The sequence below is a fragment of the Colobus angolensis genome, unplaced genomic scaffold (assembly GCF_000951035.1).
Source record: "Colobus angolensis palliatus isolate OR3802 unplaced genomic scaffold, Cang.pa_1.0 Scaffold432, whole genome shotgun sequence".
NCBI lineage: Eukaryota > Metazoa > Chordata > Mammalia > Primates > Cercopithecidae > Colobus > Colobus angolensis.
Window position 1 is genome coordinate 1,240,436 of NW_012117733.1, and position 27,566 is coordinate 1,268,001.

At 53.5% G+C, this 27,566-nt stretch overlaps 1 protein-coding gene across 2 annotated transcripts in view; it reads right to left on the reverse strand.

The window, feature by feature from the left end:
- Nucleotides 1-8,591: 8,591 nt before the first annotated feature.
- PFKFB3 (6-phosphofructo-2-kinase/fructose-2,6-biphosphatase 3) overlaps nt 8,592-27,566 on the reverse strand; it is a 93,010-nt gene continuing 74,035 nt past the window's right edge. For both annotated transcript variants that reach the window (XM_011957052.1, XM_011957053.1), the window contains exons 4-15: nt 27,121-27,187; nt 26,529-26,603; nt 26,103-26,159; nt 23,628-23,752; nt 22,457-22,664; nt 21,795-21,941; nt 21,577-21,681; nt 20,254-20,383; nt 19,229-19,291; nt 19,036-19,100; nt 16,792-16,965; nt 8,592-10,058 (exon numbers count right to left, since the gene is read on the reverse strand). In XM_011957052.1, coding sequence (XP_011812442.1) covers nt 10,011-10,058; nt 16,792-16,965; nt 19,036-19,100; nt 19,229-19,291; nt 20,254-20,383; nt 21,577-21,681; nt 21,795-21,941; nt 22,457-22,664; nt 23,628-23,752; nt 26,103-26,159; nt 26,529-26,603; nt 27,121-27,187 — 1,264 coding nt within the window. In that variant the 3' untranslated portion in view covers nt 8,592-10,010. The remainder of the gene's footprint in view (nt 10,059-16,791; nt 16,966-19,035; nt 19,101-19,228; nt 19,292-20,253; nt 20,384-21,576; nt 21,682-21,794; nt 21,942-22,456; nt 22,665-23,627; nt 23,753-26,102; nt 26,160-26,528; nt 26,604-27,120; nt 27,188-27,566) is intronic.

Below are 27,566 nucleotides of genomic sequence, written 5' to 3' on the forward strand. Positions count from 1 at the left end.
GGAACAGTTTCACCCCACAGGTGTGCCTGCACCCGTTAGAGACCGTGCATAACAGTTAAGGCACATGAGGAAAAACCAAGTGAGGATGTGGCCGGGCTGCCGTCAGGGTGGAAAACGAGGTACCTGCTTCTGCACATAGGGGTGACCGTGTGCCCTGGCCAGGCCTGTCTTGGGCAGGAATACTAAGTGTGAAATATTCTGGAGAGTGGGAGGCAAGCAGTTCATGGACATCTGAGCTTGCATTGCAGAGACTTAGTTCAGAGACTTCAGAACTCATGTACAAAGGAACGATCATGAGTCCACAGTGGTATAGATAAATGACGGAATAAGTAAATAAATGGGGAGAAGGGACAGATTTTCCTTATGGAAGAACTACAAATAATAAGCGTAAAAGGAATAAGGAAAATTGAAACTCACTATTAAGGGCCTGGCAAGGTAGCATATGCCTATAATCCCTGCACTGTGAGAGGCTGAGGTGGGAAGAATCACTTGAGGCCAGTTCAAGACCAGCCTGAGGAAAACAGTGAGATCCAACTCCACAAAAAATTTAAAAATTAAGCAGGACATGGTGGTTCACACCTGTAATCCCAGCTGCTCAGGAGGCTGAGGTGGGAGGACTGCTTGAGCCCAGGTGTTAGAGGCTGCAGTAGCTATGATTGTGCCACTGCACTCCAGCCTGGGTGACAGAGTAAGACCCCCATCTCTTAAAAAAAAAAAAGAAAAGAAAAGAAAAAGAAAAAAGAAAGCAAGCCACCATTAGAACACCACAATACAAATAATATCTGCTGCAAGGAAAATACGCTAATGGATGCTAAAATTAGAAAGTGAAACTTTAAGGAGAAACAGGGTATTTACATCCCCTCAAAGTATCTCCTTCATTGGTGGTTTTTGTGTGTGGAGATGGGATCTCACTATGTTGCTCAGGCTGGTCTCGGATTCCTGGGCTCAAGCGAACCTCCCACCTTGGCCTCCCAAAGCACTGGGATTACAGGCGTGAGCCATGGCACCTGGCCTGGTGGTGGTCTGAACACATGGCCACAGATTCTTTGATACTGCTCCCTTCAGGAGGTGGAGCTCACTGCCCTCCCCTTGAAAGGGAGCTGGACTAAGTGACTCATTCCTAAAAAATTGAAAGTTCAAGGGAAAAATACCAGCCTGGCAAGAGTTGGCAGACACCACCTTCACCAAAGATCAAAGTTAACATCCCCAGAAGGAAGTCCTGTGTGACCGTGTCCCCTCAGAGAGGATGTCATGAGAAGGACGCTTCACTTCGGTGGGATTCTTCCCGAAATCCCTAACCAGACTCGGTCCCATCAAGAGAAAACCTGAGACAAACCCAAACTGAAGAACATTCTATGGCTGGGCGCGATGGCTCACGCCTGTGATCCCAGCACTTTGGGAGGCCGAAGCAGGCGGATCATGAGGTCAGGAGTTTGAGACCAGGTTGGCCAACATGGAGAAACCCCGTCTCTACTAAAAATACAAAAAAATTAACCAGGCTTGGTGGTGTGCACCTGTAATCCCAGCTACTCGGGAAGCTGAGGCAGGAGAATCACTTGAACCTGGGAGGTGGAGGTTGCAGTGAACTGAGATCGTACCATTGCACTCCAGCCTGGGCAATAGAGTGAGAATCCGTCTCAAAAAAAAAAAAAGAACATTCTACAACATACCTGACTAGTACTCTGCAAAAGCATCAAGGTAATAAACATAAAAAGGAAAGAGTGAGAAATTGTCACAGATTGAAGGAGTCTAAGGAGATAAGGTGACATCCTGGACTCTGGATCCTGAAACAGAAAAACGGCGTTAGTGGAAAAACTGGTGAGACCTGAATGAAATCTGTAGTTTTGTTGCTAGTACTGTACTAACCATGTTAACTCTTAGTTTTGACAAGGGCACCATGTTGTTGTCAGATGTTTATATTACGGGCAGCCGGGTGAAAGGTAGACAGGAACTCTCTGTACTGTCTTTGCAACTCTTCTGTAAATCTAAAATTATTTCAGGCCAGGTGCAGTGGCTCATGCCTGTAATCCCAGCACATTGTGAGGCTGAGGCAGGCAGATCACCTGAGGTTGGAGTTCGAGACCAGCCTGGCCAACACAGTGAAACCCCATCTCTACTAAAAATGCAAAAATTATCTGGGCGTGGTGGTGGGCACCTGTAATCCTATCTTCTAGGGAGGCTGAGACACAAGAATTGCTTGAACCCAGGAGACGGAGGTTTCAGTGAACTGAGATTGAGCCACTGCACTCCAGCCTGGGGGAAAAAGCGAGACTCCATCTCAAAAATACATATGTACATACACACATACATACATAAAATAAATAAAATAAAATAAAATAATTTCAAAAATAAAAAGTTTTCCAAAAACCATCTAGTCTAAGTCCTTTCTTGTGCATGTAAGAAATCTAGGAATGCTAGGCTGGGCACGGTGGCTCAAGCCTGTAATCCCAGCACTTTGGGAGGCCGAGACGGGCGGATCACGAGGTCAGGAGATCGAGACCATCCTGGCTAACACTGTGAAACCCCGTCTCTACTAAAAAATACAAAAAACTAGCCGGGCGAGGTGGCAGGCGCCTGTAGTCCCAGCTACTCGAGAGGCTGAGGCAGGAGAATGGCGTGAACCCGGGAGGCGGAGCTTGCAGTGAGCTGAGATCCAGCCACTGCACTCCAGCCTGGGTGACAGAGCGAGACTCCATCTCAAAAAAAAAAAAAAAAAAAAAAAAAGAAATCTAGGAATGCTAACTTGCAAAGTTCCTACATCCTAGCACTGAGTATGTGATGTGATAAGTAGGAGCTTGGCCTGTTGTTTGCAAAGCAGAAAAAGACTATTGTGAATGTCAGCAAACTTCTCAGTCTGTTTTAGAAAAGGGTGAATGTGAAAGTTGGGGATCTGAAAACATTCCCTTAAAATCATCTATGCAAATGTACCCCATAGAAAGTCTTCATGGTCAGGCACGGTGGCTCATATCTGTAATCCCGCCACTTTGGGAGGCCCAGAGGGGCAGATCGCTTGAGTCCAGGAGTTCGAGATCAGCCTGGCCAACGTGGTGAAACCCCATCTCTACTAAGAATACAAACATTAGCCAGGCGTGGTGGCACACACCTGAAGTCCCAGCTACTTGGGAGGCTGAGGAGGGAGAGTGGCTTGAGCCCGGGAACTCAAGGCTGCAGTGAGTCGACATCATGCCACTGCACTCCAGCCTGGGCAACAGAGCAAGACTCTGTCTCAAAAAAAAAAAAAAAATATTAGAACGTCTTCATGTTCTCCAGGAATAGGAAACCCCTGAGGATGCTGTCTGGAAGAGGTAGGGAGGGAAAAACACACAACCTTACAGAACGGACATCTGGTCCCCAGGGTTATGTGAGCATCCTGAGTTATGACCCACTCCAGAAAATCTGTTGTTCACCTGGACACTGACAAACCTCTCCACAGCCCCAGGGACAGGAAACCCTGCTTGCTAATTAATATGCGACTCAACTCCCTTTCCTGTGGTCTGCTGACTCATGCAGGAGTATCCTGGCAGTCTGTGGAGCCCTTAGGCTGTGATGTGGCTAACAGCACCTTCCGGGAGTCTAACAAACCTGGTTTACCTCAGTTATGGCTGAGCAAAACCAAGCAGGGTCCTTAAGCTCTCCTGGCTACGGTTCCATATCTGAAAAGTGGGGATAACAGTGTCTACCTTGCATTTGAAACGCCAGGCATGCATGCTTAGAAGAATAACTACCGCAGCAGCACTCTCTCCGTGCCAGGAACTGTCAGGTACGTTTCATTCATATTTAGTCCTCCCCAGTGGGGCAATTCTCAACCCCGAAAGTCAGAAATACCATCTGATGCAGCAGCAATCCCATTACTGACTCTATACCCAAAGGAATACAAGTTGTTCCACCATAAAGACACATGCACGCGTATGTTCATTGCAGCACTATTCACAATAGCAAAGACATGGAATCAACCCAAATGCCCATCAATGATAGACTGGATAAAGAAAATGTGGTATATACACACCATGGAATACTATACAGCCATAAAAAGGAATGGATCCTATTCTTTGCAGGGACATGGGAGGAGCTGGAGGCCATTATCCTCAGCAAACGAACGCAGGAACAGAAAACCAGATACCACATGTTCTCACATACAAGTGGGAGCTAAATAACGAGAACACATAGACACATACAGGGGAACAGCACACACTGGGGCCTATCAGAAGGTGGAGGATGGAAGGAGGGAGAGGATCAGCAAAAATAACTAATGGGCACTGGGCTTAATGCCTGGGTGATGAAATAATCTGCACAACAAACCCCCATGACACACGTTTACCTGTTTCACAAGCCTACCCATCCTGCACGTGTACACCTGAACTTAAAATAAAAGTTAAAAAAAGAAAAAAAAGATTTAGTCCTCCCAGTAAGCCTGAAAACTATGGCATTCCTTCACATCTTTTTTTTTCTTCTTCCTTTTTTTTTTTTTTTTTTTGAGATGGCATCTCAGCCAGGCTCAGGGACTCACACCTGTAATCCCAGCACTTTGAGAGGTCAAGGCAGGTGGATCACCTGAGGTCAGGAATTCAAGACCAGCCTGACCAACATGGCAAAACCCCGTCTATACTAAAAATATATAACTTAGCTGGGCTTAGTGGCAGGCACCTGTAATCCCAGCCACTCAAGAGGCTGAGGCGAGAGAATCACTTGAACCCGGCATGTGGAGGTTGCAGTGAGCTGAGACTGCACCACTGCACTCCAGCCTGGGCAACAGAGCCAGACTCTGTCTCAAAAAAATAATAAATAAATAAATAAAAGTTTCTCCAAAGACATTTCTCAGGGACTGCACCAGGGGTCCTCTTTAGTCCCAAGGGCTGAAGTGCCATGTTTTGAGGTGAGTCTGGTGTCTTTATGGGGGTTGTCTTTTCACCTGGTCTTAGGAGTATGTCAGAACCTGTAGACTGAAACCAGCACCTTCACAGATTATCTAGACCATCAATTAATTGACTGGAAAGACTGGCTCACACGCCGAGAACAACTGAATCCAAAGCCACTTATGCTGTCTTGCAAAATGTGAGCTGAAAATGAAGTTTATAAAACAGTCTTTAGCTGGGCCTGGTGGCGCACGCCTGTAATCCCAGCGATTTGGGAGGCCAAGGCAGGAGGTTCACTTGAGCTCAGGAGTTTAAAACCAGCCTGGGCAACATGGCAAAACCTCATCTCGACAAAAAATACAAAAATTAGCTGGGCATGGTGGCACATGCCTGTAGTCCCAGTACTAGGGAGGCAGAGGTGGGAGGATGACTTGAGCCCTAGAGATGGAGGCTGCAGTGAGCTGAGATCACACCTGTGCACTCCAGCCTGGGAGACAGAGCAAAACCCCATCTCAAAAAACAAACATACTTTAGAACTCACAAGCATTGTGAAATTCAGATTTTGAACACTCACAGGCTTTGAATTTATTTTTGTCAATACAATATTTTTAATTCCAAAAAAGTTACCTTCCATGACATGTTTGCTCACATTTCCTTTCTTCTATAAAGTCTTTCTAAGCCTCCTCTCCAAGCTGAATGAACGCCTCACTCTTCACCAGCGCGTCGTCTGGGCCTAGTTATCCACGTAGTGACAGAGCCCACCGCGGGCCAGGTTTGTATGGATGATGAGGAGGCACAGGGAGCTGCCCTGCTCTCAGGGATCTTAGGCTCAGGTTCAGGAGACGGAGGCCAAGGCAGTCAACACACACAGCGAAAGGCGTGCATGGACTTGGGAGACCGAGGTGCCTTTTTTGGTGTAGGCTTTGACAACTGAATGGGGGTAGAGAGGAGATATCGGGGAGAACCCTGGATAGGTGGGGAGACCTCCCAGGGGAGGGAACGGCACTCTCGAAGGCCCTGCAGTGGGTGTGCGTTGGCAAGTTCAAGGACCTGCCCGCAGGAGGCCAGTGTGGCCGGGGCTGAGGGAGTAAGAAGTGAAAGGAACCAAGCCCAGGCAGCAAATGGAAATGACTGGTGTGTACAACGTCCACCCTCCCCGGCCCTCCTCTCTCCGACAGCATCCACCTGGTTACTGAATCTTCTGTATTTAGTCAGGGACTGTGGACCTAGCCCATCTCTCGGATGAATCTCGGAGCTGCCCCAAAAGGTCACAGAGCCCCTGTAGATAGATCCCCACAGTCCGGCCGGCCCAGGACCTTACGATACATAGACATCCTCTTTGGGAGCAGTCTTTTCATGTTCTGGGTAGTCAGCCTGAAGGCGAGGCCAGATTCCTGTCAAGGCCACTGCTCTATGCCTGCACCTGACACATCTCACGCCATCCAACGTGATTCAGAGCTTGAGGAGGTGGCCTCAGGTTCACCAAAATGCTCTGCCCCAGCACGCTGTGGCCAGATCACAGCCCTGGGAGTCATCTCGCAATGCAGGTGCCAAGTCTCTGCCGCCTGTTCTCTTCACAGCGCGGGCGGCAGGTGCGTGAGGGATGAAGGAAGACTCACTGGGGAGTCAAGGCTATTTCTGGAGCGTAGCAGTGGGGGGCTCCGGAAAAAATTCCGACCAAGCAAGATGCTGGCCACGCAGACCGGCTGCAGAAGGAACCGTTCCAGGGCTTCCTCCACTCAGCGGGTATGCCACGCTCCACCCTAAACCCTGTCCCACCTGCAGAGATGCAGGTGCTGAGGCTGAAAGTGAAATAACCGGCTCAACCTCTGGCAGCCAATGAGTGGCAAAGAAGTCATAGCTTGAGTTTTAGTCCCTGTAGAAACTTGGAAGGGGCTAGAAGGGGATGGGGAAGGGCGGGTGAAAGGAACCTAAAAAGAAAGATCCCTTCTGTGGTGCCGCTGGGGCAAGAACTGCTGCTGTTTAAAAAGTTCTGGGGAAGGGGTATAGAAGGAAGGGAGTAAAACCGACACAGGGCCAGACACGGTGGCTCACGCCTGTAATCCCAGCACTTTGGAAAGCAGAGGCAGGCAGATCACCTGAGGCCAGTTCAAGACCAGCCTGGTCAACACGGTGAAACTCCATCTCTAATAAAAACACAAAAATTAGCCAGGCGTGGTGGCGCACACCTGTAATCCCAGCTACTCGGGAGGCTGAGGAATGAGAATTGCTTGAACCTCATAGGAGGAAGTTGCAGTGAGCTGAGATCGTGCCACTGCACTCCAGCATGCGCAAGAGAGTGAGAAACTCAGTCTCAAAAATAAAAATAAAATAAAAATTAATAAAAATAAAACATGAAGTCTATCAATTAGAAGAAAGACTGAGACAGCTCATTCTCCCCAAATGCAGGCAGTAGACACTCTGTACTTGAACATCCTGTTGAAGGGAAGATAATGAAGTGGTGAGTTCGCAGCTCCGTGGTGCATCTGCCGTAAACATCAATCAAAGACTCTTCTTTCCCCCACGAAAAGACCAGAGGTTCACTTCGTCCATCTATTTCAACCAAGTATTTTATTGGTCTGGCAACTGCAAAATATACAAATTTCTGAAAGGCATCTCCTGTTTGAAAGCTAGCATAGCTTTTTATCCCAGGTCATTAATTCAGACAAATACACAGAACACAGAGAAGTCGTAAGTCACACATAGAAGGCTCCCAAACCAATTAACAACAAAACCCAATCGCTACAGCTTTCTATTGTTTAGGCTCCTTATACATATTAAATAAATAAATAGCACATCTGCTATCAAAATAATACAAAAATAAATTTCAAGTATTACAAACGAAAATATCATTGGTGTGGTTCCAAACAGTTTTTCTTCTCTCCCAAAATGAAGAGCTTTGCCCGTGGTCTCAGGACAGAATAAGGAGAGGGGGAAACTCACCCAAAAACAAATAGACAAAGTTAAAAATATTGGTCCCCGTTATTTTTTTGTGGGGTGGGGAGTCGGTAAGAATCAGTAGATGCCAGAATTCATGACTGTAGCCCAAACCCACCCCTGCCCCGTCCAACATCCCCTCAAAAGGCAGGTCACTGGCTTGCAAAGTGGGCAGTGTTCTCCTTTCTGTAGTATCTCCCTCCCTGTCCAGATTCATGTCCCCTCTCTTCCTATCTAGGCCCTTCCCAAACTAAAGGCCCGTGTTAGGCCAAGGCTTCTGTATTTAGGTACTGATTTTAGGTAGTCAGAGGGGAGAGGGGAACACAGCTTTATCAAGCCCCTATCTGTATCGAACTTCAGAGTCGATGTTCAAAGAATGAGGCCTGCGAAGGGGACACGAGAAACTATTCTCAAGAGCAAAGTAACAGGCCTTTCATGTCAAATCGAAAAATACAACCAAGTTAAGCACAATCATGCACCCATGCACGCCCACCCCCTACCCGCACACTCTGATGAGACTCAACATCCAGGGAGAGAGAGAAAACTGCGTGAGTCTGGAGTTGCACGGGAATGCAGACAGAGACATCCTCTCCAGCAGATGAGATGCCAACCAAAGCGGGTGTGATGGGCAGGGAGGGCTTGAATGGTTCAGCGTGACAATCCCCCACTTGATTGTACGATATCTGAAGCACAGCCTCAGTTCCTACTCAATTCCAACCGGGAAAAAAACATGCATTCTTTAAAAACTCTTCTCGAAAAACAAACAGCAACGGCTCTTCTTGAAAAACAAAGAGCAACGGCTCTTCTTTCCACGCCCAGTTTCAGCTGTCTAAATCCCCCACCCTCACCCAGGACCTGTCCCTTGAGCTGGGAGGAGGATCTCGGGGCTCACAGCAGAAGGCAGGAAAGAAAAGTGACCTTTGGCACCAGCTTTGAGACGTCCTGAAAAGGGTCATTTGGACAAACTCCGCTGCCTGCCGAGTTTCCAAATGGTTTCATCTGGGCACGAGACCCCCCCCCCGCCCCACCTACCCCAGGGTTTGAGGCAATGACAAGAAACCAACAGGCTGAGATGACAGGTCCCATGCTTTCCATCACCACAGAAATGTCACAGATGCCATGAGGGAAGGCCAGGACACAGTCCACTCTTCCAACTTCCCCAAGGCACCGGCAGAGTGCCAGGCACAAGGCAGATGCTCCAAGACAGTGTGCAGGCAGCTCTGGAAGAAGCAGCTGGGAGTGAGGCCTCGCTTGGGCCACTGTCCCCACCTGGGAAGGGCAGGGACAGTAATGCAAGTGCTGGAGAAGGATGCCAGGTGTTCCGCTCCCCACCTTCAGAGGCTCCAAGCCCCCCCAGGGCAAAACACCCCAACATCTACATTCCTGAAGAGAAGGTGTGACTCTCAGGTCACACTTCTGCCATCAAAAAAGTGCAAAAGCCAGCAGCTCCAGGAAAGTGTTTCTCAGTTCCCCCCAAGTCCAGGTTGGAGGAGAGAGGGGCCCTGGAGGGCCCAGTTCTCATATTTCAGCAAAATACTTCCCTCTCCCCATGCAGCCAGCCTGCCCTTGAACATCTTTGGAGGCAGAACGCAGGCCTGGAAGGTGTGTAGACCTGCGGGACAGCCAAAGTGTGGACCACCCAGCCAACTTGCATCTCAGCTCAGGGACTTCTTGCAGAAGACGCCCCAACCCAACACCTATCCAAGTCCATTCCCATGAGGCGTCTTCCCAGGTCAAGATGCATCAAACAGCCACGTGGAAGTTTTTACACATTCCTTGACCTTCAGCAACTAGGAGCTTGCCTCCTTTAATTTTAGGATTCTGCCACCAGTGTGGTCTTCCCAGCTCCAAATGTGCCAAGAGATCATAGAAACAAAATAAAATGGCACAGTGTCGCCAGCGGCCTCTTGTCAGGACCAGCACTCATCACCCTCCCAAGGCCTTGTAGGTCTCCGAAGCTGGACGCTCCTAGGAAACCCAGAGAGTGGAGGTTGGGGCCCCATGGCTAAAGGCAGGGTGCCAGGGACCCACGTGGCTTTCCGGTGTCCAGCGGCTGAGGGGACACAGAGGATGCCAAATATGGTTCTCTTCGGCCAAGGCTCCCCCGCTGCTCCATCCCACCCTCTCCAGAAGTCCTCAGGATACGTTTCGCCTCGGGCAGAGGGCAGGACACAAGCTAAGCTGCAGAAATGGAAACGGAATGGAACCAACACGTCTGCTTCAGTGTTTCCTGGAGGAGTCGGCGCTGCTCCGGGAGCCTTTCATGTTCTGTTTTCAGGAGAAAAGAAAGGTGGGGAGGGAGTCAAGATTTGCAGCTGGCTGGCTTCTAAAGCAGAAGACGCCGAGTCATGCAACAGAGAATTCTTCCCTCCCTCCATCCCAGACAAAGAACAGGACCCAAGAAAGGTGCTGCCAATCCCACCGGTGGAAGAGAGCAAAGGTGGGCCCCAGAACATGACGGAAGATAACCCCAGAGTCTCAGAGAAGGGGCTGGGCGCCAGGCCAGGAGCCCGCCTGGTGGGGGCTGTGTGGCTCCGGGAGGACCGTGAGCTATGCAGTGCTGGGCACCAGGGACCACAGGAGCCTCATGCTCATGACCCCATAGAAATCCCACACGGGGAACCTCACCAGCCACAGCCAGGCAGATAAGCCTGGGGCCTCCAAAGACACACAGGCCCCCTCCTCTCAACTCAGCCCACAGCAGAGCCCCACTCCCAGCTCCTGCATCCAGATTCTGGGAACACAGCTTGACAGGCAGAACACAGGTGATACATGGAATGGCTGGACATGGCGGGGAGGCCCAGGCGGGAAGCCAGGCAGAGGGGGCTGTCGCTAAAACCCTACCCCACTTCTGATCACAATGGCCCTTGCAGGGAGTCCCACCCCTAAGGCACTGGCCAGTACCAACCCCCCGCCACCGAAAACATGTTGCGATATTAGTGGGGAACATGACTGACTGCAGCCACTGCACAGCAGGCCTCCTTCCCCGACCTCCTTCACCTACGCCTCAAAAAACAAGAAAACATACAATGTTTAAAAGTATTCTCTCCAATCCTGAGTGTCTCCACCCAGACTGCTCTAAAGACGGTGGGAGAGCCCAGGCACACAGGGCCACCACGGCCCATGCCCACCCCACACAGAACTCGGGGTCTGAGACTGCAGCCATCCACAGGGAGGGAAGTCACAGGGCTGGGCAGCCTCAGAGCTCTCGCCCAGGCCTGGGCTGGACTCGGGCACCCAGGTGATGGGTGCCCACTGGGAGGTAACACGTGCCTGCTGGGGGGTGATAGGTGCCTGTCAGGAGATGATGGGTGCCCATTGGGGGATGATGGGTGTCTGGCGGGGGGTGATGGGTGCCTGCCAGGAGGTGATGGGTGCCTGCCAGGAGGTGATGGGTGCCCACTGGGGGATGATAGGTGCCTGCCAGGGGATAACGAGTACCTGCTGGGAGGTGATGGGTGACTGCCAGGGGGTGATGGGTACCCATCGGGGGATGATGGGTGTCTGGCGGGGGATGATGGGTGCTTGCTGGGGGGTGATGGGTGACTGCCAGGGGGTGATGGGTGCCCATCGGGGGATGATGGGTGCCTGTCGGGGGGTGATGGAAGTGATGGGTGCCCGCCGGCAGGGGGCAATTCTCTCCAGAGAGCCCTGGGTCCTCATATCTAGGGAGAGCCCCAGCCAGGCTGTGGGATCAGAGAGCAGGGCTGACATTTCCCTCCACATCCGCTGGCTCCGACCTGTCCTCATCACCACCAGCCCACGGCTTCCGGCACCCACAGATGATGGCGATGCAACAATGACAGTGGAGAGCCTGCAAGACTGGGTGACGTCCACGTCCTTCACCCGGGGCCCTGGCTCAGGACACGTGGCGGGTGAGAGACAGACTAGAAAGGACCTCACGACAATGGTGCTGCACTTCACACCCTCAGCATGGAGACAAATGAGCCCCGGACTGCACGATGGCCAGTCTGCACACAGACCCAGGTGCCGTGACGCGGTGCAGAACGGAGGGACATGCACCCAGGCATTTACCTTCCACGGTTAGTAAGGAGAAAACTTTGAGAAAATGTGACAGACAGTTCGTCTTTCAAGCAGAGTGGGGAAGAGGAAGAAACAGGTTGGAAAAGGAAAAAAAAAAAAAATCTTTAGTAGGGTTTTCTAGTGTGCATTTTAAATTTTAAAAATGAAGGTTGCATCACAAATGCCAGGTGATCTCACGATCCCAAGCAGCCGGCACAGCCCCCAGGAAGGCACTGCAGAGCGCCGGGTCCGGACAGTCACTCACCCCCATTTTACTGGGAAACCAAGATCACAGGGGTCAAAAGACTCTAGGCCAGGTGCAGTAGCTCACGCCTGTAATCCCAGGCCAAGGCAGGTGGATTACCTGAGGTCAGGAGTTCAAGACCAGCCTGGCCAACATGGTGAAACCCCATCTCTACTAAAAATACAAACATTAGCCAGGTGTGGTGGTGGGCGCCTGTAATCCCAGCTACTCGAGAGGTTGAGGCAGGAGAATCACTTGAACCCGGGAGAAGGAGGCTGCAGTGAACCGAGATTGCACCACTGCACTCCAGCCTGGCAACAAGAGCAAAACTCCGTCTCAAAAAAGAAAGATTTCAGGCCACTGCCTTGAGACCCCAGGGGTGTCCCCTTCCCAAGCCTGAGTGTTCCTGCTGCTCCAGAGAAGAAATCCGTCAGGTTACAGAAGGGTATCCAAATGCTGACCCAATGCCAGCGAGCCCGGAAGTCCCTACAGGCCCAGGGTACCAAGTTCCTCCCTGACAAGAACAGCACCGTCGTCCGCCATGCACTTCCTAGGGGTCAGATGTTTTGCTAAGTGCTGCATCTATAGTCCCATTAGGAAAACTTTATAAAGTTATTATCTCCATACTACAGATGAGGAAGCTGAGGTCCTAGAACTGCTTTAACGCGCCCGTGCCAAGGACAGAGGCCAGGAGGAGTAGAACCAAGATGTAGACCTGGCTCGGTCTGACTTTCATCATAAATTCTGGTCACAGGGCCCAGGTGGACTCCTGGAATCAGATGTGGCTACAATCCTAGACGTGGGGTCACGCACCCAGGATGGACGGGACAATGGGACTCCAGAGTGAAATTCCGACCTGAGCCAGGTGTGATGGGTCCACAGGATGTATTTTTGCTAAACAGGAGGGATTCTAGCAAAGGCACTATTACGTTAGTCTTGGAGATGGGAAAGATCGACTTTAGCAGGTCAGAGGCTATCCCCGAATGGTTCCTCCCAGTACAAAGATTTCTTGCCTGGCAACATCAGGCCACGGGTCTAACGCAGGGGTCCCTAACCCCTGGGCTGTGGACCAGTACTCAGTCCATAGCTCATTCGGAGGCAGGCCACACAGCAGGAGGTGGGCGGTGGGCGGGCCAGCCAGCACTAACACCTGACTCAGAGGAGCACATATGAACCCCACGGTGAACTGTGCACACGAGGGATCTAGGCTCTGCGTTCCTTCTGAGAATCTAATGTCAGATGATCTAAGGCAGAACAGTTTTATCCCCAAACCATCTCCCACCCTGCTGTGGTGGCGAAAATTCTCTTCCATGAAACGGGTCCCTGGTGCCAAAAAGGTTGGGGACTGCTGGGCTAGAGGATCAGGACACGCACAGATATAAAACCTTCAGGCTCCAAATGCAAAGGCAGGTTTCACACAAGGAGAAGCCCAGATCCTGAAGTGCTGCACACTGGCCCGGCACATCACAGACACCAGCCCTGAGGATGGAGGGCGTGTCACCAGAAGCTGGAAGTTAAGGGCAGGCCCACCTTAGGTAAGCAAAGCCTGGCCGTGGGAAGTAGCTGCAAGGGAGTGGCTGTGGGGGGACACGAGGGTCCAACAGCTGCCTATGCCTTGCAGGCTGCAGGGCAGGGGCCTCAGGACAGCAGCAGGGAAAGGGGAACCCTGCTGGAAGCACGGGGCAGTCACTCAGCCCCTCACCCATTAAACGGGGCACTGACTGCCCTGCCGATCTCCCAGGGTGGCCTTAAGGAACGTGGATGTGGGGGACACTGGCATATCCTCTGGCCCTTCACCCCTTCGCCACCAAAATCTGAGTGCCACGCCCAACCTCTCCCGTTTCCAAAACCCAGCCATGCTTTTCAGTCTCAGGCTGCACTCCTCATTACACCTCTCCAGTTTCTGCATAAAGTAGCAAAGGTAACTTAAGGAGCAAAGAGGAAATAAAGGGGAGGTGTGTTTTGGGGGGGGCAAGAGGGTGACACTTCATGGTGGCTGTCATTAAAGTTCTGCGGCAGAAAATCCTCTGCTCCCGGTGGGGGCAGGATCCCAGAGCGGTGGGAACACAGCCCCAGCTATCCAGGGGCTGCCAGAGCTAAGACTGAACCTGAAACTCTGCAGAGAGCTCTGGGAGGAGCAGAGGTGACCACATGGGTTAGAGATGGAAGCCGCACCCAGCCCTGGCTGTGACTATGACACTGAGCAAGCTCCAACCCAGGACAAACGGATCCTCAAGAAGGGCTCCACTTGGAGCTCTTTCGGGGCGTGGGGGGTTCTCATGGGGAGGGAGAGGCTCAGAGCTCAGGCCCCAGCACACTCCCACTATTCACACAGGTTTGTTTTACAGATTAGGCTCTGAGTAAGTTTTCCTTTCAAAACAAAAGATACTCCTGGGGCAGGAGGGGGCTTTAAGGCTAATGGCACCTGGCACAGATGCAGCTCGCCACCAAGATCTGATTCGGAGAAGGAAATGTGGAACTTATGCTGAGCCCTAAACCACGGCCATTACAAACCACGACCTGCAGCCCTGAGAGGGTCAGGGAGAAGCCAGCTGTGGTGCGGTGGTGTTGGAACACACGTAACCGTAGTGGGGCCACCACCACCTCCTGCACCCTGTTCTAGAAACATTCAGGGATCTCTCCTCCCTGCTCCCACGCCCATCTCCTCCTTCCCCCACGAAGACCTCGGATCACAAAACTGCTCTCATCCTCAGTATTTTAACAGGCAGGAGGCCAAGTGAGCAAGCAGGAAGAAAGCGGTGCAAGCAGCAGCAATGATCAGAGAGATACTTACAGACAGGCTTGCCCTAGCAAAGGCTGCGGAGGAGAAGCAGAGAGAGAAGTCAGTCAGGAGGCGCAATCTGCAGGGACAAAGCCCTGCAAAACCCCAGGCCAGCCCAGCCAGCAGCTTCAGATGTCCCTAAGAACCTGGCCAGCCTGAAGGACTGTCCTCCCAACACCAGGGGCAGCTCTGAAGCGGACGGGACGATGCAGCCCCTGCCACTGCGTCCTCCACGATGGAGGTCTGTGCAGCTCAGGACGTCAACCCCCTTCCCCAGCCTGGTCCCCCCAAGCATCAAAGCAGCGGCCTCTGAACTTTCAAATACAACCGCACATTTCCATCAGAATGGATGCCACTGGGACACCATTTCCGTTCTGCTGCCTTTTCATGAAAACCCTCAGATCTGAGACCCGCCAGGGAATATTTATGAGGGCTCTCCCAGTCCTGCCCCCGTCATGTGGAAAGCTAAGGAGACTGAGGGCCTGGGAGGAGAAGAATCTGGGCGATTAAATGCTGCACTCAGGTTAGTGTTGAACTACCACCAAAGCCAGGCCTCCAGGCTTCCGCTAATCACAGCCACCTCACCGTGTCTACATGTCCCCACCACGTGCCCGACACTGGGCCTGATGCAGGGCATGAATCCCCTCATCTGATCTGCATTCTGCGCTGCCACTATTCCCCCATGCCTGGATGAGAAAACTGAGGCCTGCAGAGGTTAAGTGACCTGTGGAGGCTGCAGCATCTCGCAGGTCACATTCCAGACACCCCCAGGTCTAAGGAAGTCTCGGAAAAGGCGGGAAGAGGGGGCAGACTGAAGAGGATGCTCAGAGCCGGCAACAGCATCCGGCTCATCAACAAACCTGACCGGACGCTGCACTAGGCTGATTTGTGGGGCTAGGCCTGGAGGGTGGAGGTGGGACAGACCCTTGGGTGGTACCTGAATTTGAACCCAGAAATTTCTACATCTCACATATTTGCAAGGGTTCCTGGCTCTAAAGGAAAAGACCAGTTTTCTGAAAACAAATCAATGTCTAATAACCAAAATCTTCCAGCCTGTAACCTTCAAAACTAATGAAATAAGTGAAATCTGGTTGGGTTTTTTTGTTTTTTTTTTTTCCTGAGACGAGTCTCCCTGTCGCCCATGCTGGAGTGCAGTGGCGTCATCTAGGCTCACTGCAACCTCCACCTCCCGGGTTCAAGCAATTCTCCTGCCTCAGCCTCCTGAGGCTGGGATTACAGGTGCCGCCTTAGCTCAGACTACAGGTGCCTGCCACCACGCCCAGCTAATTTTTTTATTTTTAGTAAAGACAGGGTTTCACCATGTTGGCCAGGCTGGTCTCAAACTCCTGACCTTGTGACCTGCCCGCCTCGGCCTCCCAAAGTGCTGGGATTACAGGCGTGAGCTACCGCGCCCGGCCTTGTTTAGGTTTTTCACTACCGCTGGGATAACCGTGTTATTTATGTGAGAAAGTGGCCACTTTCTTTGTTTTAGAAATAACCATTCACGAACGTGAACGGGTCTTGAACATCTCACTCTTCCTTCTGCACTGCCTGCTTCTGCCCTGTAAAGACCCCATCCTCAGAAAGGAGGCGAACGCAGTCACAGTTGTCACCAGCAAGGAAAGTCCCCAGGGTCTCAACTTCGGAGGGTGCTTCTCATGTTCTCCCTCAACACACAAGTGTGTGCACATGCCCCCATGACACACGTGCACAGACACAACATACACATGCACACCCGCACACCCACACACCCGCGCACCCACACCCGCACATCCGCGCACCCGCGCACCCGCACACCCACGCACGCACACACCCGCACACCCGCGCACCCGCGCACCCACACACCCGCACACCCACGCACGCATTCCTGCAAACACACACGCAATCACAGATCTGCGGCGTCACGCCCGGCATGCATCCCCCAGGCAGGAAGGAAAGGGGAGTGCACTGACTTGTCCGGGCAGCTGCGTGGGCACCTCCGGGGGCAGGCAGCTGGGCAGGGCGGCCGAGGTGGAGGCCACATGCTCCTCAAAGCTGTTGATGCGAGGCTTTTTGGTGGGCTCGGGGCTGGCTAGCGGGGTGACACTATTGCGTCTCATGAGCGGGTTAGGTCCCTTCTTTGCATCCTAAGCAAGACAAAGACAAAAGAGAGAAAGGCGACAGTTACAAAGAAGGGGAGGAAAATTAGCCCCAACAAAGTTTCTCTGCTCCTGGATTTTAGGGAGGCAACAAGACTGACCGAGGGGAGTGGCCGGGACCATGGACCAGGGACCGCAGACCAGGGACCGCGGACCAGGGACCACGGACCAGGGACCACGGACCACGGACCAGAGACCACAGACCAGGGACCGCGGACCAGGGACCACGGACCACGGACCAGGGACCACAGGCTGCTGAGTGTGTGGCAACTCCCAGGCAGCGAGAATGGGGGTGATTCCCTCCCATGCCCCTTCCTCAGATGGTTCCAAAGGATTCTCCACACAGACAAACACGGTGCTTAAGCAAGGAGGGAAAGAATGATAATCACAGCAGAGCGTGAGGTCGGAGAAAAGAGCTTCCAGCCTCTCTGAGAGCTGAGGAGGGGCATCTAGGAGGGAGAGGCTGGGCCTGAGGCTCCCAGGATGGGGAGGGGAAGGCACCTGTGCTGACTCCCTTCCGCCGACCCCTGAGGCCATCTGTACTACACAAAGGGCACCCTGGCTTGGGATGGGGCACGGAGGCTGCAAAACCAGCCTGGAGACCAAAGGGGCAGAAAACACGCAGCAGGAAGCAGGTTCCGCCGGCCAGGACCAGACCTGGCCCTCCCACGGGAAGGACAGCGTGATGGGGTGCGGGCCTCCAGCCTCAGAACCGGGGTCTGTCTCTGTCATGGCCCTGCCCCCATTCCCTGCAGGGAAGAGCTCCAGGACCAGCTCAGGCCCAATCCCATAGCTGGGGCAGTGGTTCCCTGACCGGGGGGCTGTTGTCATATGGCTAAAGGCAAGACAGCATCCAGTGACCCACATTCCGAAGGGGAGGGGGTGACAGGGACCAAGGCGGCCAAGGGACCCCGTCTTCTCTCAGGCCAGCCCACCAGCCAGGCAACTGCCAACGACTGGGGCGGACACCTCATCCCTTCATGCCAAAATCTGACGGCCAAGCTTCTTGGGACTAGGACAGTCATCTGTTTTGGGAATGCCATGACGGAAAGTCACGCTCGGTCTAAGAGAAAGGTCTGACTAGTACTAGCAAAGTGTTGTACTTTTTGGCAGCCCATACACCGTGAATTCAAACTCACTTTCACAACGCACATCCACCTGGGCAGAGTTCCACTCTACTCAGTCAGAGGCAGCCTGGCCCACCTCCAAATGTCAGGCCTCCCCACAAGGTAGAGAGCAGCCGCACGGCCAGGCCTCGAGGCCTTCCGAAACACCTCCCCACCCGCCATCCCCCAGGCCTCCGCTCTCCACGCCACTCCTCTTTTAACACCGTGTTCTTGGTGGTTCTGAGCCTAATCACATGCACGTGGCGGCGCTGACCTGCTGCTCCTGTTTGAAACAGTAACTCTGGAGACTGAAAGCATGGGTTTTAGCTGCCAGAAAGGAAAGGCAACAAGAACTGTGCTATGCTGATGTTAAAAGAGAACAGAGGCTGGGCACAAAGGCTCACACCTTTATCCCAGCACTTTGGGAGACTGAGGCAAGAGGATCACTTGAGCCCAAGAGTTCAAGATCAGCCTGGGCAACAAAGCGAGACCCCCATCTCTAAAAAAACGAATAAATTAAAATTAGCTGGGCACAGTGGTGCGCACCTGTAGTCTCAGCTACGCGGGAGGCTGAGGTGGGAGGATCGCTTGAACCCAGGAGGTTGAGGCTGCAGTGAGCCGTGATTGCGCCACCGCACTCCAGCCTGGGGAACAGACTGAGACCCTGTCTCAAAAAACAAAAAAAGAAAAGAGAACATATCTTCCTCACTAATATTCACATCTCGAGCTCAGCAGAAATGGGAGGAAGAGGATAAAGGAAGAAAGAAAAAAGAGAAGGTCACAGAACAGATGGGCAGGAACACAGAGGTGCTGAGGAAGGCAGCCAGCAGGCCCATGGCCACATACAGGCCAGCACCTGCAGGCAAGCGGCCAAGGGGCCTCCTGAGCACCCATCCCCCACCAGGGCTATCGTGTGATGATGGCCAGGATGAGGCTTGGGGCCTCCACTCACCTCTGACCTCTCCCGGTGCGTGCTGACGGACTCCACGTTCAGGTAGATGGATTCTACACGGCAGCCTGGAGGGCGTGGGATGGGGGCAGAGGAAGCTGCTGTTAAAGGGACAGCCCCGCTTACAGCCCACGGCCACAAGAAGCTGCTGTGGCCACCTTTGGGGAGATTGGGCTTGGCAGGGGTTGCTACTCACCATAAGCGACAGGCGTCAGTTTCAGGACAGTGTGAAGAGGGCATTTCAGGTAGGGCATCTCCTCTGAAATGGAAATTGTACACCCACCATTAGAAATGAGACACGGCCAGGCGTGGTGGCTCAGGCCTGTAATCCCAGTACTTTGGGAGGCCGAAGCAGGTGGATCACCTGAGGGCAGGAGTTCGAGACCAGCCTGACCAACATGGCAAAACCCCATCTCTACTAAAAATACAAAATTAGCCAGGGTGTGGTGGCGCGTGCCTGTAATCCCAGCTACTCAGGAGGCTGAGGCAGGAAAATCGCTTGAACCCGGGAGGTGGAGGTTGCAGTGAGCTCATGCATTGCACTGCAGCCTGTGCCGCAAGAACAAAACTGTGTCTCAAAAAAAGAAATGAGACATGAGGGTGGGGGAGGCATGGGAAGACCTCTATGGTCCCCCCACAAGGACCCTCGGAAGCACTGTCGGGCAGGGGCATCTGTCCCCAGCCACAAGCTGCCCCGGGCAGCAGGTGGCCCCAGAAGAAGACTATAGTCCAAAGAGTACCATCAAACCAAACCAAAACACTTGCCCTCACAAGGTTGGGAAAAAAAGTCACTCCCAAACCATTCAGGTCTGTCTAGGGATTCAGCTGCACTGGATTGGACATGCTAAGACTTAACATTTCAATCTGATTGTTAGACTTTTCCGGGCTGTTTGTTCCTTAGAGGGTACCGAAGAGAGGAGCAGCCCCTACCCCAAGACAAGACCCTGGGATGTGTGGAGCCGGGCGCGGGTCTCGGGGAGCTGTTTATGAAGCAATGAGGTCCCAGGCACCAACCTGGGCTCCACGGCATTTCCCGAGGGCTTCGAGGAAGCACTGGACAGAGAGGACCTGAAGCAGCCAGGAGCTGACACCTGTGCCCTTCTCCTAACACGCCATGGCGCAGCAGCCAACACAGGGCAGGCCACGGCAGGTCTACGGCTGACCCCTCGAGAGCCAGTCCCCTCCTCCCTCCATCCCGGGGCCGCGGCCTGCCCGAGGTACCTGCGCTCTTATCCAGGAAGTAGGCCAGCAGGCAGCGCAGGACGGCCTGGTGGCAGATGACCAGCACGTTCTCCTGCCGTTCCAGCTCCATGATCACCGGCTCCAGGCGCTGCACCAGGTCCTGGTAGGACTGAGCACAGACGGCCGGGCCCACGTGAGCTCAGGGCGCTCGGGAGGGGCCCTGCCGCTGGCCATGGCCTGTATCAGACCGGCCAGAGAGCCACGTAAAATCAATCATCCATCATCAGCAGCGGTTGAGAAGCGGCAGGGTTTAACGTGGACTACTGCTCAGCCATCAACAGAGTGAAGCCCTCCCCTGCTCCCACACGGGGGAACCTGGAAAACCCAATGCTGTGTGAAAGAACCGGGCACAAAGGCACGCGTGGCATCTGATTCCATTTACATGGAATGCCCAGAATAGGCAGATCCAGATGCAGGAAGCAGACGGGCCGGTGCCAGGGCTGGGTGGGGCAGGCGGGAGCGGCTGCTAACAGATCTGGGTTCCTTTGTGCAGCGAGGGAAAGGCCTGGAATATGTGGTGATGGCTGCACAGCACTGTGAGTACACTAACCTGCACTAGATCATAACTTTAACCTGATGAAAATGGTCCATCTTATGTTATGTGTATTTTCTGTCAATTAAAAAATGTAAAAAGCAACAGAAGGGCTGTGACTTTAGAAAAAGACTAGAAAAGCTCCCGCTCCTGTGGGCTCTCTGCTGTGCCAACCAGGGCCCCGGTGTGTAAGGCCCAGTCTGAGGCCAGAGGACAGTAGGGCACAGAGGCCTGAAGCACGACACTCCTCAGCAAGGAGGACACACCCGGCCTAGGAGGATCCCATCTGCAGAGGAGGCAGCAGCGTCCTCAGCCACAGCCACCCGGGCACCATGCTTGGGGAGGCACAGACGCTGCCCAGGGGATGTAGAGCCACCCCTCCTGCCAGCCTGCCGGGCACCGTGCTTAGGGAGGCACAGACGCTGCCCAGGGGATGTAGAGCCACCCCTCCTGCCAGCCTGCCCACCACCCTGCCCAGGAGACCATCACACACCACCTTCCTCCTCTCCCACCTTCCTCCTCTCCCACCTTCCTCCTCTCCCACACGGTTCTGTGTCCCTAGGGAAACAGATCTCATTTCTGCTTATGGGAAAACGCACTTCTCCCCAGGCTGTTAGAAGGTTCAGTTTGGGGGGACTCAATTCCGAGGTGGGGGGTGTAGGAGCCCCCAGAACCCACACGGAAGCGAACTCCCTGGAGGGGCGGCCCAGCCCTGCACCGCCCTGGCCGTGTGCGCTGGGGTCCCTCAGCCCGCCCCAGCCCGCGCTCACCTCCCCGGTGGGATAGCGGTAGTAGTACTTGTCCTGCTCCCGCAGCGCGTACTCCTCAGGGTAGGTGTCCCTGATCTCCTCGTAGGTCAGCTCCTCACAGACGCCCTGTGGGGACCCAGTGGTCATTCAGGGGAACAAACCACAGGGGTGTCTAGGGCCTCTTGGGAAGCCGCCCCATGCCCGAGGGGGAGGCTACCTGCCCGCCTCCCAGGACTCACCGCATCGATCTCATTGAGCGCCTTCCACTGCTCATACGGCAGCCGCAGCGCCTCGGCCGTCTGGATGGTGCTCTTCAGCTGGCTGGTCCACACGCGCAGGTCCTTCAGGTTCTGCTCCTCCACGAACTTGCTCAGGGCGCTGGCAAACTGAGAAGTAGGGGAGAGGGGCCACTCATTCCAGATGCCCGCAGCTCCTCCAAGAGCCCGGGGCTGGAGCAGGCAGCCCAGGTGGGGCTGTGCGCGACCTGCTTACACCGTGGGGGCCCCAGGCCACTCGGACAGCCACAGTCGCACACACCCTCCCCAGAGACCAGGCTCAGCTCTTCCTGCCCCTCCCCTTCCTAGTGCACAATTGCTCACACATCACACACACGTGCAGAGATACACACACCACACACAAATACACACACACATACAATGTAACACAAAGACACACACACACACAAAGCCACACGGATAGGCATAGACACAGAGAGAGAGAGCCATACAGAGATGCACACAGATATGCATAGAGACACGCAGGCACACACACAGATCACACACACAGCAAGCATACCAACTAGCAGCAGCGGCAGCACACACCTCCCCACCCACCCTGCAGACCCTGCAACCGCCCTAACTGCCCTAACCGCCCTGCGCCCATGCCGCAGCACACCCCGCACCTTCTTGCCCCGGCTGGACAGGCCCGAGTCACCCCCGATGCGGCCCTGGAGGTTGTGCTCGTTCTCGCCGTGCCGGCACAGGTAGATGGTGCGCGGCTGCACGTGGATGTTCATCAGGTAGTACACGATGCGGCTCTGGATATGGTCCTGCACCCGGTTCACCAGGAACCTCCGGCCCACATCAATCACCTTGATCAGCGACAAGTCCCTGCAGAGAGACCCCACCAAGGACCACAGCTCAGGCCACCGCCCACAGCAGGATGCACCCAGCCTGGCCCGGCCCGACTCCAGAAGATGCGGTCCCCAGGGAACAGCAAGGCAGGCCTGTAGGCCCCTCCAGAGCACAGACCGAATCCTTCTAAGGGGCAGAGCATGTGCGTGTGACAACTCCCACAGCTGGTGTCTGGCTGTGAGACTGGCTTGCCTCCCAGAAAAGGGGGAGAAAAAATAAAGAAAATGGAGATAAAAAGAAAGGGGTCTATGCAGTGGCTCATGCCTATAATCCCAGCACTTTGGGAGGCTGAGGCAAGAGGATTGCTTGAGTCTAGGAGTTCAAGACCAGCCTGGGCAACATAGCAAGACCTCATCTCTACTAAAGAAAAAAAAAAAATTAGCTGGGCATGGACACCCACACCTGTAGTCCCAGCTACTCAGGAGGCTGAGGTGGTGGATTACTTGAGCCCAGAAGTTTGAACCTGCAGTGAGCTATGATCATGCCACCACACTCCAGCCTGGAGACCCTGTCTCTAAGCAAGTGAGCAAGTAATAAGTAAGTAAGTAAATAAGTAAATAAATAAATGGAAAAAAAGTAAAGGAAAGAAAAAAGAAAGGAACTATCAGAGGGACGGTAGCAAGATCAGCCTCAACTCTATGTTGACTTCCTGTACTTCTACAGTGTTCAAAATATTCCCACTGAATATGGTTTGTCATCAAGGATTGTTTTTAAAAGATATTTTCAAAGAGAACTGATAAAGGTATCCAGCGGCTGTGTGTGAATCACCTGAGGCCAGGAGTTCAAGACCAGCCAGGGCACCATAGCGAGACCTCATCTCTACAAAAAAAAACTGTCTTAAAATTTTGTTTTTAAGGTATCCAGGAGCACATGCTTTGCATCAAAATGCAGTAAGAACTCTCATGTGGGTCTGCAGAGACGGCCAGCCATGGGAATCACCTGTCGCATTTGTCGGGGTCTAGGGGCTGGTAGCTGGCTTCATAGCAACTGATCCTCTTCATGAAGTCGTCCATGGCTTCTGCGGAGTTGCAGTCTTTGTAATCCGGGCTGGAGATTTTAACTTCCTGCAACACCACAAAGGGGCGGCTGATGAATCACGCTGGAAGGCTTTCTGCCGAGATTAAGCAGGATTTGGGGCTTTCAACAGGGGAGCGCACAGAAGCCTCAGTATAAAGATGAGCCGGCCCAGCATGTAAGAGAAAGGGAAAAAGATCCCGGGGGCTGAGTCACAGCCTGATGTTACATAGGGAGGATTCCCTGGGGAGACGGAGAACTGCAGCCGGAAGGACAGAGACAGGAAACCCACGGGGATTCCATAATGAACACCTCTGAATGCTCCAGCAAGTCAGGATCTGTCCCGTGCCGGAGTCACCGCCAGACAGCCTGGCGCTGAACTCAACCGAGCTCCACGTGAGCACCCGCAATGCTCCCCACGCCGGGAGGAGGCTGCTGGCTGGTTCTAAGGTGTGTTCAGGAGTTCCCAGAGATGCCTCTGGCCTTGTGTGGCTTCTCCTCCACCCCTCCACCACCCGAGGCAGCCCCAGTGTGACCAGCCTGTGGTTAACTGCTTCTCCAACTAAGGCTGTGCCCGCTCCCTTGGGGCTACCAACACCCACAGTGGCACAGGCCCCAGAAACCAGGTGGATTTTAGGGAAACTCAGCATTTCTGAATGCCTGGGCTCTTTTTCTCATCAACCACTGCTGTCACTGAGAGGCAGCCACTCTTCAAAGACTCGTGTCAATGGGGAGTTGTGTCTGTGTCCTGGCACAGAGTTTCAGCCGGGGAAGATGAGAAAGTCCTGGGGATAGAGTGTGGCGGTTGCCCAACAATGCAAATATAATTTGCTGCTGAACTGCACATTTTAAAAATGGCTAAGACGGCGGGGTTTGGTGGCTCACGCCTGTAATCCCAGTGCTTTGGGAGGCCAAGGCGGGCAGATCACTTGAGGTCAGGAGTTTGAGACCAGCCCGGCCAACCTGGTGAAACCTCTGTCTCCTCTAAAAATACAAAAAAATTAGCCGGGCATGGTGGCACACACCTGTTATCCCAGCTACTCAGGAGGCTGAGGCAGGAGAAACGCTTGAACCCAGGAGGCAGAGGTTGCAGTGAGCCAAGATCGCACCACTGCATTCCATCCTGGGCAACAGGAGACTCCATCTCAATAAATAAATAAAATGGTTAAAATGGTAAATTTTACATTATGTATATTTTACCACAATTAAAAAAAAAAAATCTAAGTTCACAAATGCCTGGATCTACAAAGCTGCTTTGAGATTTCATCAGAAAGAGATTTCTGAACATGGCAGGTTGGGCCAAATGATTATCTGTTAGTGGATAACCAGACAAATGCTAAACTCCTTGCTAAGCACATTGGTGACCACTCACTGGGAAAAATGACTTCACAGCTGCACCCTGCTGTCAACCAAGGGGAACGAGGAGTGCCGAGCCCAAGAAAGGTGGCAAACCCTCTGTTTAGGTGATTTCCTCGTACTCTGAGCCTCCTCCTTTGCACCCACTGGACAAATCTAAACTGACTTTTCACAATTCAAATAGCCCTTCCTGAAACAGGAATTCATTTCCTAAAGATATCTAGAAATACTTCCACCTCTTTGGGGAAGATACCGGGACGAACACATGTTTAGCATTCCCTCTAAAGATGCAGAGATGCCAACACCACAGCGTCCCAGTGTACGTTTTCAGAACTGCTTTTCTTTATAGAACTGTCATATTCTAATATGTTTAAGCTGAAGAGAAAATTGTCTCCAACACAGGGTGGCGGCCTGTAGTAAGTCTCCATAGTAACAATTCCTGTTTATATATATTGCTATCAAGTGGTAACACTGGAGAAATTCATCAAGTTATGATGCCAAGTGCCCTCAATTTATCTGGGCAAGCTCCCCTGCACAGCACAGACAGGAAGGTTTGTGGCAGGTTCGCGAGATGCATCGGCAGGAAGACAGTCTCACCTCCCAAACTTAGGAGGCTGCTGAGCCCTATGGACTCTTGCCAACGTCCAAGCATTCTTACCTCCCGGAGCCGTCAAAGCAAGCGACCCGCTTGCTGCCTCCTGTCCCGCTGGGGGCAATGAGACGCCCTCTGTCCCGGCAGCCCCATCACCACTAGCTGTCAGTCTCCTGCCACCAACAGAAACTACTCCTGTCTCCCTGAATTATTTCCTACGTCCCATCCCAGCCTGCCCACTGCCCTAGATGGAGCTAGTCCCTCACAGGACAGGTCTCTGGGTTAAAAACGGCTCTGTAGGTCTGACCTCCCAATCAACAGCCAACTGGGGGCTGCTCGTCCTAAGGGCTCAGCTGCGCTTCCGAGCCGGACCCGGTCCCCCAATTCCTCAGACTGCAAATGTCCTTGTGGTCTACACTGCTGCAGGAGCGTGGGGTTCCCGGCTGTCTTACCATGATATTGGAGGCCACAACTGTAGGGTCGTCACACACGGACTCGATGAAAAATGCCTGGCGGAAGTGAGGTGGGGATGTTAGAAAACAAACACCATGAAGGACCAACCTTGCCATCACTGCGATGTCATCGTCCGGACAAGGTGGAAGCACATCACCCACCAACTCCCAAAGACAGGAAAGCCCGCCTCCTCACTGCCGCCTCCCGCCACCACCCCTCTGGAACACCCCACAGCCCCCAAGAGCCCTACCACACAAAGGCCCTAATTTCAGGCCGCAAAACGTGGGCAGCAGGAGAGGAGGGACTGAGCAGGACTCAGGAACATGGGCAGCAGGAGGGGAAGGACCAAGCAGGACTCAGGCTGCTTCCTGAGGCCTTTTCCTGTCTCCTGAGCCCTCTAGCACAACACAAGACGCTCAGCTCACCTTAAAGTCATTTTCTTTGGCAAAATGAAGGATCATGTGTCTCCTCTCTCGGGTAGTATTGGTGGCATCAAAAACCTGACGTGGAAATCAAAGGGCCAAGGAGAAGAAGACTCTAAGTTTGAGCTTAACAACGTTTACCAGAACAGCAAGGATGCCAGGCCCATCACCTCCAGCAATAAGCCCCAAAAGCGCTTCAGGGGAGCTGGTGCCTGCCCACAGTCCTCTCCAGGGCGCACCCACGGGGCAGGCCTCCCCCAACTACCAACAGCACTCAGGGGTGGTAGCGTGGGGGGAATACCCCAAAAGCAAACAAGCAAAACAGTAATGTGCAATGGGACAGTGTACAAGGAAGGGCCAGTGGTCCTGCGGGCCACCCAGGTCCTGCCTGCCCTGGAGGTGGGGGACTGGCCGCAGAGGGAGTGGGTCCCTGAGTCCATCCCACATCCGCTGGCCTGAGCCACTGGGCTGCCCTGGCCCCCTGCTTTCCTCCACCCTCAGGGCCAGAGGCACGGGTCTCGGTACACCCCAGGCCAGTGAGGACACCCTCCCGGGTGGAACTGGACACAGAGCCGGCTACATTCCCTGGACTTACCGCAATTTGTCCCCCTTCTTTCGCCAGGTAGCTTTTGACATCTCTCAAGGCAGCTAAGGCACACTGCCTGGAATGCACAAGAGACGCCAAATGTCAGCGCCGGTGCATCCGCTGGGGCAGCCCAAGAAAGCCCCGACGCACCCCGACAGGCAGAGTAACTGGTGGTTCCATTCTACACTGCTCAGCGCTGGGCAGGCTGGCCAGCACCCCTCAGGCCCAGAGGCTTCCAACCCGGGGCCCTGCACAGGCGGCCTCAGGCACCCTCGGGAGGCGGTGCTCGCGCCGGGCTGCAGACGGGAACCACTCCTGGGGAGCTGCTAAGAAATGGCTGCCTGCCGGGCGCGGTGGCTCAAGCCTGTAATCCTAGCGCTTTGGGAGGCCGAGATGGGCGGATCACGAGGTCAGGAGATCCAGACCATCCTGGCTAACACGGTGAAACCCCGTCT